The sequence below is a fragment of the Bos taurus genome, chromosome 10 (genome assembly GCF_002263795.3).
Source record: "Bos taurus isolate L1 Dominette 01449 registration number 42190680 breed Hereford chromosome 10, ARS-UCD2.0, whole genome shotgun sequence".
Taxonomy (NCBI): Eukaryota; Metazoa; Chordata; class Mammalia; order Artiodactyla; family Bovidae; genus Bos; species Bos taurus.
Window position 1 is genome coordinate 55,633,423 of NC_037337.1, and position 15,336 is coordinate 55,648,758.

At 36.5% G+C, this 15,336-nt stretch overlaps 1 protein-coding gene across 1 annotated transcript in view; it reads right to left on the reverse strand.

Moving 5' to 3' along the window:
- Positions 1-2,115: 2,115 nt before the first annotated feature.
- The window catches only part of UNC13C (unc-13 homolog C), a 685,158-nt gene continuing 671,937 nt past the window's right edge, over positions 2,116-15,336 (reverse strand). Inside the window, 3 exon segments of the mRNA NM_001206460.1 lie at positions 2,116-3,946; positions 6,654-6,813; positions 8,303-8,395. Coding sequence (NP_001193389.1) covers positions 3,661-3,946; positions 6,654-6,813; positions 8,303-8,395 — 539 coding nt within the window. The 3' untranslated portion in view covers positions 2,116-3,660.

Here is a 15,336-nt window from a genome sequence, read left to right on the forward strand (position 1 = left end):
TCTCCATCAAGTCATGTACCCTCGTTTTTTATTTTGAAAAACAAATACCAGCTGCCTGAACAAGAGCGATCACCCATTTGTAGAGAGCTGGGACTGAGCGAGGAACCAGCTGTTTCAAACAAGGGACTGGAGTGCTTTTAAACACAGCAAATGCCAGGTAAGGCAGTCCCTTCCCTCTGCATCCCCATATTCTGCCAAGTGGTAACAGGGGAATCCGACATGATTCCCTTTCACTGAGTATGAGATTGAAACTACTATCAGTTCAGTTCAGTTCAGGCGCTCAGTCCTGTCCGATTCTTTGCATGAATCGCAGCACGCCAGGCCTCCCTGTCCATCACCAACTCCTGGAGTTCACTCAAACTCATGTCCATCGAGTCAGTGATGCCATCCAGCCATCTCATCCTCTGTCGTCCCCTTCTCCTCCTGCCCCCAATCCCTCCCAGCATCAGGATCTTTTCCAATGAGTGAACTCTTCGCATGAGGTGGCCAAAATACTGGAGTTTCAGTTTTAGCATTATTCCTTCCAAAGAAATCCCAGGGCTGATCTCCTTCAGAATGGACCGGTTGGATCTCCTTGCAGTCCAAGGGACTCTCAAACGTCTTCTCCAACACCACAGTTCCTTAAAAGTGCTTAGTGTAGCCATATCTTTATATAAGAGAAATTAAAAGGTGAAAATAACTCTCATTTCAAAAATTTTTTAAAAGACCAAATGCAAAAGAGACACTGATGTATGGAACAGTCTTATGGACTCTGTGGGAGAGGGAGAGGGTGGGAAGATTTGGGAGAATGGCATTGAAACATGTAAAATATCATGTATGAAACGAGATGCCAGTCCAGGTTCAATGCACGATACTGGATGCTTGGGGCTAGTGCACTGGGACAACCCAGAGGGATGGTATGGGGAGGGAGGAGGGAGGAGGGTTCAGGATGGGGAGCACGTGTATACCTGTGATGGATTCATTTTGGTATTTGGCAAAACCAATACAATTATGTAAAGTTAAAAAAAAAAAAAAAGACCAAATGCAAAATGTTAAGCTAGGTTTGTCTTTTATAAATGTGCCTCCTTTAAGGGAAATTCAATACATAAATTATCCTAGAAATAGATGAATTACAGCAGGCTGTTATAAGGACATCTGATTGCTTACCTTAAATAATAATTCATGAAAACCCCTTTAAATAATAAATGTTTCACTGTGGTTTTAAATACCTCCTTTTAGCAAAATTTGATTTTCATGTGTTTCTTTGAGAACTTCTACCATAATTTTCATCTGTAGGTTAAAAGTCAAACTTTGTGCATTTTATCTAAAATAAATAAATAGCTTCACACTTTAATGGAGCCTATAGTTGGTGGAGGTTGCTGTGAACTTCAGAGGGATGACTAATTTGGTTATGTAAACACAACAGGCATTATGCCAGAGACAACAAATACTTATATCTTGGGAGAAACAACAAAGACTGTAGAATTTATAACTATCTCAAAATTAGCACTGGTACTTTATGATATTAATAAATAGACACAATTCACACCATCACCATTAGTGTTTGATATATATTGTACACACACACACACACAGACAGAATGAATAGATCCAATTAAACAAATACTGGAAATATACTTAGGTCGTAATTTTTTGTGTGATCAATGCACACCCAAACTGCTATTTATTCAGTAGTCTTGTGCTTTATGACATTAATGTACTCCTTAAGTCAATGTTCTGTAAAATCGTTTTAAATCTCGAATGAATTTAAATCTCGAATGAATCCTTCAATAAAATAATGAAACCTTTTGTTATGTATAGTTTTATTTAATGGTGTTGCTTGTCTATATCTTGTATGTTGAATTTTTTCATAGCTTAACAGTATTCAGAGACATGCAGACAGGTAGATACATCAGTTTTTTTTTTTTCCTATTTTCAGGCTCATTATTTTGTAATACGCAACTTTTTCCAGGAACAAAATTGGATTTTTTTCCCTCAAATTCTAATGAGATACTAGAACCAAACATTGTGAAGAGTGTTCTATTCAGTAAAAAGGATCTGGATTTCTTATTCCTAAATAATGAAATGATGTTGCATATATGAAATAAAAAGGCAGAAGATACAATCAAGTATTACATGTGCTTAATATATATTCATTTATTAATGCATATGCCAGAGAATTGCATTGAACTATGCATTTGAAGACGTTATTAACAAAGCACTTGCCTATCAATTTAACATAAATTAGTGGATCTTGCTGTCTGTGGTTTCACACCCAGTAACAGCATGGTTCTGGGAGTCATGATACTTTTCACTTGTTCTTAACATATTGGACCAGCTTGTTCACAAAGCAGTCATTGTTACAGGGTCTTTTTTCAGCACGTATATGTTGCCCACTAACAGTTATGACCATAAATTACAATTACAAAGTACTGTTCTACAGCCAACTATTTAGGTACAGACTCTAAAAAGTCAAACCATAAAAATAGAGAAAGTGCAAATATTTATAAACTATTTCATATTCAAAATCCAACCTAGCTATATTTTAATCTACTGAGCTGTAATAAGTTGTTTTCCTATTGCATTGTATGCATCTTGGGCTTATAAATAACATAAATTACAAAATTGTAAGCAATTTGTTCAGACTTCATTTTACATTTTTCACTAAATAGCTGAAGACATGACTTTTTTCTCCAGTGCAATATATAATAATGCTGCATTCAGTACAAATTGTTGAGTATTTCTAAAAAGGAAACATTTAACTGATTATAGCACTCAGTAAAGGAGGAGTTAGTCATAACTGTCAGAAGGAAAACACTAACGGTATAGTTAATTATCATAGGTAATTTTAAGAAACAATCCTTCCATTGTACTTCTAAACCAATAATCCTATGACTTTCTAAAGAATGAAATTTGGTAAAGCCAAGACATAATGCTAGATGGCAAATGCTTCAACTTACCTCTTTTTTTCTTTTTTCTTTTTTTACAAATGTGATGTGACCTTGGCAGTTTTAACGAACAAAGTTTTGTTGATATATCAAACATGTTAACAAACTATTTAGCATTGCTTTGCATAAGTTTGCTTTAAGAGCATTTCTTCACAGTGATATTTCAGAAAGGTTGGAAACCGGTCAGCATAAAATATTTCCCACCTTTTCTATTTTATTTTGTATGCAAAAATCATCACAATATATCTGCAACTATAAAATTACAAATGCTTTCTAGAAGTAACTGCATTTCTAGTCATGGTAGAAAAGGGTAATTGTAAGACATCTATTATGAGGTAAGTCTAAATAAAACAATCTGAGTAACAAATGATTTCATATCTACCAGATATATAAGCCAATGTAACAAGAATAACTAATGGACAAACTCAAAAGACTGTGTTTTAGTATGTTTAATGGATGAGAAATTGGTAATGAAATAAACATTTTAAAAGATACTCTGGATATTTCACTTAACATCATGATTTTGGCACTTCATGGAACATTTATTTCTCAAAGACCAGAATTGGTATAAAAGTTCTGCAGTTTTCACACATACCTTGTAGACACTGTACTTGAGCACTGGCAAACACTGAAATGTAGTGAAATAAACATTCCCCTGTATTTGCACATGCATGCAGTAGTCAAACAGAGTTTGTGAATTCTCAGAGATGCGATCTTAGGGTATGGTATTGTTTCAAGCATTCTCTTCAGCAGATCTTGTTTCAGATTTAAGTCTTACAAATTCTTTAGCCACATCGTCACTGGTCCTCTGAGAGAGGATTCTAAGGATAGTCAGACCGGTTTCATCCATAGAGACATTTTTCAAAAGGGGATACCATGCCCCGTAGCTCCCCTTTTCGGCTATATTCTGGAGCTGAATTACTGTCATTCCGATAATTCGATCTTCTCTGGCAAAGCAGTAATCTTTAACCGAAAGGTGGAGTTCATAGGCCCCTGGGCGGTTTTCTTTACTCAGAGTGCTGTGTGGATTAAAAACAGGGATTTTGAGCATTTTCAAATAGGGATCGATATTGTTCTAATAGACTGTGGAAAATTTTATACATTGTTTAGAATGTTGTATTGGCAAATAAAGTATCATTGCATTTTAACTCTGCAAATATTCTTTAAATTTTCCTTAGAATGTATTTACATTGCTATTACTCAGCAATCTAACTTAAAAACTCCTTCTTTTCCTAGATAGAAATAGGAAATCAATTTAAAAATGCTTGACTGCCCCCTTATGTTAAGGATATTACTAGAAACTCAAATTAAAATATTATGTTGTCATTAATCATTGGGGGCAAGGTCTCCCCAGTGATATAGGGGTAGGAGGGGTTACTAAGGGTCATGGAAGCTAGGCTGGGGGGAGGGGTACCTTTTGGAAGAGTTTCTGTGCCACTGTTTCAACATCCATTATTACCAATTCCTTTCTCTACCTCAGACTCCTGGATAAGCTATTATATGTAGGAGCCTTTTCTCAGGGAAATGCACTGCTCAGACTATGAAGCACTATTCATAAGATGCTAAATTGGATACAAATCTCCAGAGTAAATCAGTTCCAGCAGTGCCTGGTGCTTCAATGCCAGTGCTTTCGTATGGCAACTGTTAGACCTGTCAAGGTTGGGGCTGAGGCTAGCCTCTTCTAATAACGACCCTAGATAGCCTGTCAACGCAGAACTGAACCTAATGAAGAAGGCTGAGCAGTGAAATGCTGAGGATAATACCCCCTGTCCCTTATTTTAATTCCTCCTCAGATAGTCCTGACTTTCTAATGAATGCACTTCTATTCCTCAGTGATACAAGCTTCCAGATTCCTTCCTTTTCTAAGTGACTTTTTTCTGATCTAATATTTTGCCAGGTGAGACTTTTGTTTCCGAGACATGGACAACTAAACTGAGTTCTTATTTTAGAGACAGTCTGAATGACACTCAGGAAAATGGAATCTTGGAGGGGTGTGCTAAAGAATAGAATGGCAAAATATGACAGGCTCTGGGACTTCTTAAATTAAAATGAGTCAAAATGCTGCCTTTTCCCCAGAATTGCGGTCTTGGTAGCTCATTGCATTATATCTGAAATTTTGCATTATTCAGGTATTCCTAGAACTTTTTGGAAGACTTTTTAATTGGATCAAATTTTTTTGTGTAATTTGGAGGAGTAGATAGGTGAACTCTTGTGAGCTGATTTGTTAGCAGGCATTATTAGAACCTTTTTAATAGATGTAGTAGGATAGTTAAGTTTTAATGAGTGGTAAGGCACCCCACTCCAGTACTCTTGCCTCGAAAATCCCATGGACGGAGGAGCCTGGTAGGCTGCAGTCCATGGGATCGAGAAGAGTCGGACACGACTGAGCGACTTCACTTTGACTTTTCACTTTCATGCATTGGAGAAGGAATTGGCAACCCACTCCAGTGTTCTTGTCTGGAGAATCCCAGGGACAGGGGAGCCTGGTGGGCTGCCGTCTATGGGGTCACACAGAGTCGGACACGACTGAAGCGACTTAGCAGCAGCAGCAGCAAGAGTTAATTATTCAGAAAACAGAGTGCTGAAAGGTCTCTGGGAAACCAAGAATACGAAATAACAAAGAATCAAAGCAGTAAGGGAAGCTTGGTAAGTGTGTGTGCGTGCGTGTGTGTGTGTGTGTGTGTGTGTGTGTGTGTGTGTGTGTGTATGAAAGGCCCTAGGGTTTTGTCTCATGTTCCCTCCCCCTTGGCTTCCTATCTGTCCCTAGGTCAGCTCATCTAGATTTGTAGAATTAATTACATCTATATACAGATAATTCTCAATTTATGTCTAACCATATATTTGATATGTCCTCTTGGATGTACAATACCCATCTCTAGATTAATAGATTTAAAAGAAAGTCTTTGCTTTCCTCATGGCCTGTCCCTACTCTCCCATCTCAGCAAGTGAATATCTACCCAACTGCTGATGCCAAAACCTAGGAGTCATCCTTGACTTCATTCAGTGCCAGATAACTTCCGTTTGCTCCACCTGCATTCTTCTCCTTGTACTTTGCAGGAGGATGCTGACCTGTAAGGACTTCACCCACTGAGTTTCTCTGTGCTCTGGCTTCCAGAGGGGTTTAGCCAAAACAGCATCATTGGAAAGTCAGGGATAATGATGCAAGTGAGAGCAGACTTTATTTCTTTGGCTTCTTGCCTGTGAGGCTCCTCAAGTAAGCTGTCTGTCTCCACAGAAGGTCACTCTCCTAGTGAGTGAGTGACTACATATGAAGTTTTCACAGTCCCGATTTTAGTAACAGCTCTTCTCCTTTAGGTGCAGTGGTGTAATAACCTGGCTACAACTAGCCCCATTATTTTCTCAGGTTCCTATTTAAAAGTCAGAGAGGCTTCCCTGAACACTTCATCTTAGCAGCCAATGGACCACCCTATCACGCTGTTTAATACTATGCTTAGTATTCACTATCATATGACAGCTTTTTATTTGTTTATGATTTTGTTTATCAAGTTTTCTTAATATCTAGAGTGTGACTTTCATGAGAGCAAAGCCCTCCTGTTACAGTTTTCTTCATTTGCCTTGGATCAGTGATGAACAGGAATCCTTAAACCTACAGGTTTCACTCTCCTTAGCAAAGCCCGGTGCCATTCCTACTCTGTGAGTCCCCCGTAAGTGTAGCTGTACAAGGCCTATTTCCTGGTTGGAAAATGGAGCTGGGTTATAACTTACAACTGAAATGTTTCATTATACTTTGGTGACCATGTGTTGCTTTTTGTTTTTGTGCCTTGTTTTCTCTTCTTGTCTCCAAGGTTGGGTCCCAGCATACAGACTTCCACAAAGGGGCGGAACATGGCCGTGGTCTGCCAGTTTAAGTCATTAATAGCAATCACTAAAAAACAGAAGGAAAACGAAAGGAATATAAAGTGTTAGCAAACCCATGTGTGGAATCCTAGGCTTTCCCTTTGATCTTTAAAGTGGATATTTATTTTTAAAAATGATGTATGAAGCTGTAACTTGCATTTAATAACACCCTAACCCCATTGACTAGGATTAGGAAAAACAATTTTCTCTCTGGACTGCATGCTTGATAGGGCTTTCAGCTCTAAGCCATGTGGTGTTGGGATGGCAAAAAGCTGTAATTAAAATGACAATTGTTACTACTGAAAAGTTATGACTTTTGTTTAGGTGAAAACATGATGTTTCTCATATTAAAATTATGACTGTTCATGAAATATTTAGAAAATATACATAAAGTAGATTAAAAGAAAAATTTATAATTTTATCACTCAGAAGAAACGACTGTTAATATTTTGGTGTGATGCTTTCAATCCTTATATACAGAATAGGATCATAATGTGTTACAGTCTTAAAAATATTTTCATTTTTTTAAGTCCATCATGGAGAGCACTGTAATTCATTATATATCTTCCAGTTGCAAATATTTATTGTGTGTAGATTTCATTCAATATTCAACAAATCACTTGTTGCATATTATGGCAGTTTCCTAATTTCAGGCATCATAAATAATACTTAACTGAACATTCTTATACATACATCTTCACTCATTCTTTAATTATGGTGATGATATCCTTAAGGAGGTGTCTTATAATTAAACTTGCTAATTCAGGAGGTTCATAAAACCTCTAGCATTTGGTATACATCAGCAAAATATTTTTGAAAAATGTTTAACAACACTGGCATATATAGTCATGCCCACTTATCTGATGCTTACTAATACCGTATATAATCTATTATATACCATAACAGTGCTAGTTTAGGTAGTGAAACTTTGAAATATATTAGAAGGCCATGCTTTTGATTAAAATAGATACTATTTAAAGTGGCTGTCCATGATAATATAAAAATAGAACATGGTTCTATTGAGAAAAGTAATAATCATTAAATTACATCTTCAAAATGACCCCTAAATTCAGATTTCATTTTTATAATATAAAGCCAATTGATTCAACCACCCATTAAAAAAAAAATCAAACCAGTTGTTGGAAATCACATAGAAAAAGTAGGTAGATTATGTGGATAGTAAGAATGTACTGAGTTAACATCTAAAATGTCATTGGTAAGTTGGCAACCACAGCCTCAACCATAGAGAACATAGTCATACAGTTCTGAAATGTAATTATCAATGTATTTTAACCATTTAGACTTTTCAAGTAATATAGGTTAAATATCTATGCTATTAATTTCTTTTGTTTTAAATCAAAAGTTTTGTATTCATGAAGGTATTCTAAGTATGCCTTAAAATAATTTAATATAGATTTTAAAAAACAGAGTTTCCAGAAAAAACATTTTGGATATAATTATTTTTTGAGAGGTTAAAGTCTTATAGGCTGTTTGATCTACCTGAACCCAAAATATACCTTTTACAGTGACTTTATGCTCTCCGGTTCCTGGAGTGGCGGTGATGTCCACATGAACAGATATCTGACCCACTGAATCTTTGGAGGGGCGACCTGCAAATCAGCAAAAGTTTACTGGCCTGACCTTCCAGACCACTTAATAAGGGACATTGATATTCTGTGCATTGGGAACTTTAAAGTGTGATCGTGGAAACAAATGGTTCTTTTTGTTAACAGCACATAATAGATACTGATAAATGTTCACTAAGTTAGATTTGCTATGCAGGTTTGAGTCTTGGGTATAATTATATTTAGCCCATTTAGCTAAACTTTCACACAGTCCTCAGATACCATAAGGCATTCTGTTAGTATTACTATTGTTAAAAAGAAAAAAAAAAAACTTGAAGTTGCCTTACTCTAGGCACTTAATAAAGCTCTCCTTGTCACTTACGTATGAAGATGTATCACTGCCCTTCATTCCTTTCTGAAGTGCTCTTCTTGAGTGTGCCGCACCAGAGCATCAAGGATACAGAGATGGCTCTACAGAGCACCTGGCCTCACGAGGCCCAGACTCAGACCAGGGGAGAGCAACACACACACACAATATATCGTGTGATATATTCTAAACAGGTACATTTATAATTTGATGATATAAAAAGGATTAATCAATTCCACCCTGATAAAGGTCAGTCAAGGGTTAGGAATGTTGTATTGAAAAGTGCCTGTGATTTAGGCCCTTGGAATTCAAATCATAGTCATGCCACATCTGGTTCTGTGATCAGAATTTGCGATGTTCTCAAGTCTTGGTTTTCTTATTTGTAAAACAGGGATAATTGTATCAACCTCATATACATACAAACACACATCTATTAACATATCATCTATAAATATATACATTTTTTTTCTCAAATAGAAACACATACTCTAATTATCCTTTACCTTACCTTTGTCTTTTTACCTAAAAATGTATTAAGATCATTCCATTTCCACATATACAAAGCTATGTCCCACTCTTTAATATGTCTGGAATATCACAGCATTAACTGCAAAGTCAAGGTTTCATGAATACTTGCTTAAAAAACAAATAATCTGCTTACAAATAATGAAAACATTAAAATATTTAAAATAATATTTAGCCCTTATTCCATTATATGGACATACCATTATTTATTTAAACACATTTTGGTAGTTTCTAGTCTCTTGCTCTTATGAACTATAACAAATAATTACTTTTCGTGTTTACAAGTTTATAGTATAATTTCTAGAAATGGTATTTATCAAAGGTAGGTGGAACCTCATTTTGCCCAACAGAGATTTTAACCATTTGCAATATATATGAGATTAATAAGAATCTTATTTTCATGAAATAAATGGCTAATGACTAAGCTGAAAAGAAGAGATTCTAATAGACTTCCAGTTTCTAACTTGAGAAAAAAATCTCATTTTTTTCATTTCATACATTTCAGCCAGAACCTCTTAACAGGATCTACTGAGAAAACCTGGTTCACCACAAGCACCACTCTCAGCCCGACCCTGCCCCAACCATTTGTTAATAAAAGGACTGAAAGACAGAAAGTGATCACTTTGGGCATTAGCCAAGGAGCTGCTCATTGCTTGTGAGAAGGGTTTCATTTTCCTGAAGTGAAGAAAATTCTGAGAGAAGTACTCTGAAAGTGCCAGCTAGATGAGCATTTCATTTTTTAATTGGCTGCGTACTTAGCAGACAGTATGACCTGAGCACGGCCAAGTGTGTGCCGGGACCTCCCTCTCTGCTTAAGGTCACAGTTGCTGAGAAATATGAGAGATGGCTCCTGAATGGGCTTGAAGTGCCAGCGTTTGGGGACAAGAGAGGGAAAATGTGACCATAGGCTCTGGTTTTATCAGGGATTGTCATCAACATGGTGAAGAGGCAAGCATCTCAAAGGAATGTATGTGCCTATACACCCAGGTGGGGTGCAGCAGGAAAAAGTGGCCAGGTCTTGAGTCTTGGAAGAGTTCATCGATGCCCTGGGGAACTACTTGAAAATACATTTCACACCAGCCAGTTCTACCAAGCTTGTACTTCCCCTAAGAGAAGGATCTGGAAAAGTTCTACTACTAACTGAGTAGACAGTGACCCTTAGATAGATAATGACTACTAATGGTCAGCATTGCAGTTTTTTTTTTTTTTTTTAACTTATTTTTAATTGAAGGATAATTGCCTTACAATATTGTGTTGGCTTAAATAAAGACTCATCTGTCTCTTTTCTCTCTTTCTCTCTTCCTCAGTATCATGGAAATTGCCTTCAGGAGAAAGAGGAACGGTGCACATGAGAGAAGCCACGGCTTCCTCCTTCTCCTTTCCTCCTTCTACTGCTAGAGTCATTATTTTTCCCTGTTTGTAGAGAGAGAAAGAGAGCTTTTAATCCAATAACTAATTAAAACTTTAATGTGGGCAGAACAAGGTCTTAAAAACCTGAATAACCTTCTAACAGTGCAAGTAACTAACATGGTGTGTACCCGGATGTTGATATCAGTAAGGGAGGTATCTATGCAGTAGAAAGTAGGGTACATAAGAGGGACTGGTAATACTTTTTGGGAAAATAAAATAGTTTGACATCATCCCTAAACTGGTGACATCCTTGTGATATGAAGAATAGAACATATCTTGCCATTATTTAAGTCTCCTTTTGTGTATTCTAATTATGCTTTACATTTTTCTTCATGTCAATCTTGAACAGTTAAAAAGCTTATTCCTAGTTATTACATATCATTCTATTTTAAATGGGATCCCTTTTCCATTATATTGGATAACAGGAAGGCTAGTGATTTTTGTATATTTTTTTATTCAGCCAACTAAATTTTTAATGAAATATTTTCATTACTCGTTTTGAGTTTTGTAAGTATACACATGTATTATTTTCAATGAATTACACTTCTCCTGTCCAGTTTTTATACCTCTTAATATTTGCCTTGGCTAATTTTATTGGCTTATATTTGTAATACTACATGCCATGACAGTGTTACAAGTGGATATGTTTGTTATCCTTCACTTGGCTCTCCAGATTCATTTTTCACCCTTCTCCACTCCGTCCTCTGCCCCTAGTTGGACAAGTCAGTGGTCTCTATGCTCTATAGATGGTGAGAAGTCCTGGCAAGATATGGGAAAGAGGCAGTAGACTCAGGTCAGATATTTATTTCTTTAGTTTCCTTCCTATGGTGTCACCATTTTGCTGGAAGAATCCTGCAACCAAAAAGGCGACATTGCCCTCACCATCCCTCAGCAGGTGAGTCTCATTCCTGGTTCTAGGAGCTTTTTCCTCTCTTGTTATTTGTCAGTGAGGTTAGTTTACTACTCTTTCTGGTCTGTTTTTATCCTGCCCATCTGTTGTCCATAGTTTCTCCACTGAATCTTTTTCAAGTGTGGGTGTGCCATCTGATTCCTTCTGTGACCTTGGCTAATAGAGTTAACATCTTTGATTTGCTCATAATTTTAATGGAAGTGTCCCTGGTATTTTTGTAATATTCTTAGGTCTTGAACATTGAGACAATCTTGGTGGGGGATAAGATGTAAAATATGGACATTCACTGTTTAACAACGATTATCATGATGGATTTTTTTCAGGGGAGAAAATGCTTTAAGAGGCTCTTGAAGGTTTAGTTGAAATTCACTTTTTTTTTAGACAGAGAAGCAAGAAATAGCATGTTCCCATATGTGGATGCGTAAAACAGAATGGTGTGTCCTGGAAACTGTGAGGAGTTCAGGATGTATGGAGCATAGATGAAGTACAATAGGGAATGTTAGAGAAAATGTTAGTACTTTGAATGTCATTTAAAAATTGTTAGATATTATCTTGGAGCTACGGAGAAGTCTTTTAAGATTTTGGCTATGGGTGGCATAGTCAAATTTAGGTTTTGAAAGAATTTGTCTCATCTGTGTAAAAGATCATTTTTTTTTTTTTTCTGTCATTGTTGAGATATGTCAGAGCGAACATTTTTTCTATTTATTTTTTTTAATTAATTTTATTTTTAAACCTTACATAATTGTATTAGTTTTGCCAAATATCAAAATGAATCCACCACAGGTATACATGTGTTCCCCATCCTGAACCCTTCTCCCTCCTCCCTCCCCATACCATCCCTCTGGGTCGTCCCAGTGCACCAGCCCCAAGCATCCAGCATCGTGCATTGAACCTGGACTGGCATCTCGTTTCATACATGACATTTCACATGTTTCAATGCCATTCTCCCAAATCTTCCCACCCTCTCCCTCTCCCACAGAGTCCATAAGACTGTTCTATACATCAGTGTCTCTTTTGCTGTCTCGTATACAGGGTTATCGTTACCATCTTTCTAAATTCCATACATATGCGTTAGTATACTGTATTGGTGTTTTTCCTTCTGGCTTACTTCACTCTGTATAATAGGCTCCAGTTTCATCCACCTCATTAGAACTGATTCAAATGTATTCTTTTTAATGGCTGAGTAATACTCCATTGTGTATATGTACCACTGCTTTCTTATCCATTCATCTGCTGATGGACATCTAGGTTGCTTCCATGTCCTGGCTATTATAAACAGTGCTGCGATGAACATTGGGGTACACGTGTCTCTTTCCCTTCTGGTTTCCTCAGTGTATATGCCCAGCAGTGGGATTGCTGGATCATAAGGCAGTTCTATTTCCAGTTTTTTAAGGAATCTCCACACTGTTCTCCATAGTGGCTGTACTAGTTTGCATTCCCACCAACAGTGTAAGAGGGTTCCCTTTTCTCCACACCCTCTCCAGCATTTATTATTTGTAGACTTTTGGATCGCAGCCATTCTGACTGGTGTGAAATGGTACCTCATAGTGGTTTTGATTTGCATTTCTCTGATAATGAGTGATGTTGAGCATCTTTTCATGTGTTTGTTAGCCATCTGTATGTCTTCTTTGGAGAAATGTCTATTTAGATCTTTGGCCCATTTTTTGATTGGGTCATTTATTTTTCTGGAGTTGAGCTGTAGGAGTTGCTTGTATATTTTTGAGATGAGTTGTTTGTCAGTTGCTTCATTTGCTATTATTTTCTCCCATTCTGAAGGCAATCACTGCAATCCCTTTTGGAAAATCTCCTACTTGCATCCTATTATACCTTGAGTCAAATCCCCAAATGCGGCCCTTTGCTAGGATGCTCCTGATGACCTCTCCTTCATCAGCACTTCTGGTCCACACTGTCTTTGGCTTAATTTTTTCAAACCTTTCTTTGTTTTCATCAACTCAAAACAAATGTTTAGAATACCCTTCCTCCATTATCCAATGAAGTGCTGTCCAAATACCTCTACACTAAAATATTTTTTTTTTTACTATTCTAGAAATAATCTGTGGTTATATTTTTGATCTCCTCAAACACTATTATACATAGACCACGATGTTTATGGTGCCCCTTGAATTATAAGACATGTATAACAAAGTATTAAATCCCTGGGCAATGAAACCAGACTTCCCTGATCATGAATCTGTCTGTCACACATTAACAGTTTAAAACTGTGAATTTGCATGTCCTTATTTGTAAAGTGTTGATAATCCCATCTACCTGGCAACATTATAACGAGGCTAAAAAAGGATAATTTTTGAAAAATATGTAAGATAATATGTGCCTTGCACATAAGAGCTGCTGGTAAATGGATCCAGGTTTATGATAATAATAATTCTTAAGAGTATTCCAAAGTTATTAAATACCTTGAAGATTCATAGAAAATTAGAGAGAAAAATCCTTTGACACTATAGTTATCTAAATCAAATATTGCTGTAAGACAAAAGCAGAGGGACTAGAGTTTTCCCCAACAACTTTGGAATTCTTAGTTTCTTCAGTAAAATTTTCTGGGTTGAGTACACTAGAGATGGAAAGTTTTTAAGAGCCCTCATATTCTTTCCCACTATGATGTAAAACCTTTTGTGAACCAAGAATTCCGTGAAATGAGTTTTCTTGATGGCTAAAGGTTATATTGTTTGTTTAACTATTGTTGAAATCACAGTAAATGAGAGAGTGAAAATGCATTCAGGTTGTGTATTTGTCTCTGTTGTTATACTCAAGATTAGAGTCTGCTCAGTATGTGGGTTTGTGATCAAGACTTTTATGGGTGATCATGTCAGTATTACCATAAGCAGTCATGTAGCAATGGCTGGTTTGTTTCCAGAGTAAACATCTAGAAGTGATGGTCAGGAAAGTTATTGATTTAACAAGTTTGTAAATGAGAAAAGCTTTCCATCAAAGCGCTCAGCAGGAGGTGCCATTTCTTCATCTGGGTTCCTAATCGGAAACTTTACCAAGGTAACTTAAAGGCTTTGTGTTGTTATAGAATCTGATTTTTATTAGAAAATATATAAAACTTGAATTTGGAAAATATGTGCTCTTAGTTACAGAGGAGACATTTTATGCTGTTTGAAAACAACTAACAGCTATAGAAATGTGCCTAAAACTTTTTAAAAGGTACTCTAAATGCATAGGTACGATTTTCCCTTTCCCAAATTGCTGCTCTCTCATCATCCACTTGCACATCCTAACTCTGTGCCTGTGTGTGTTTTCTAAAAAATCTGAAGGATTCCACTGGTGGGAAAAAAAACATGTTGAAAACCAAACTTATGTACTCAACAATCCCCGAACAATTTTGAGGAAACCCTTGGGTGTAAAGATTTAGCAGAAAACACATTTCCTTTTTTTAAAAGAAGATGTGAAATTTACTGCTCAATCACGTCAAGCATAGTCTTGAGAGTTGCTTGTTTAATGTGGTACACCCCTAAAAAGTGGAATTAAAAATGGGACAGTTTTCTGACAGTTCTCAGTAGAAGCAACTAGTTTAAAAGGTTTTATTATTATTGTAAGTATTGTTTAATAGTCAGGCTATTCATAATTGTTACCTGAGAACTCCGGGTTTGTGCTTCCATGGCCTGGTGTTTATACCACTCCACAGCACCCATGTTATGCCTAGTATTGTAGATAATCAGGCAGATTTTTTCTTTCTAACTATATTCCATAATGGCAGGAAACCTCTATTAATAATAATAATCCATACTACTTATCTCTAATTCATATAATAAA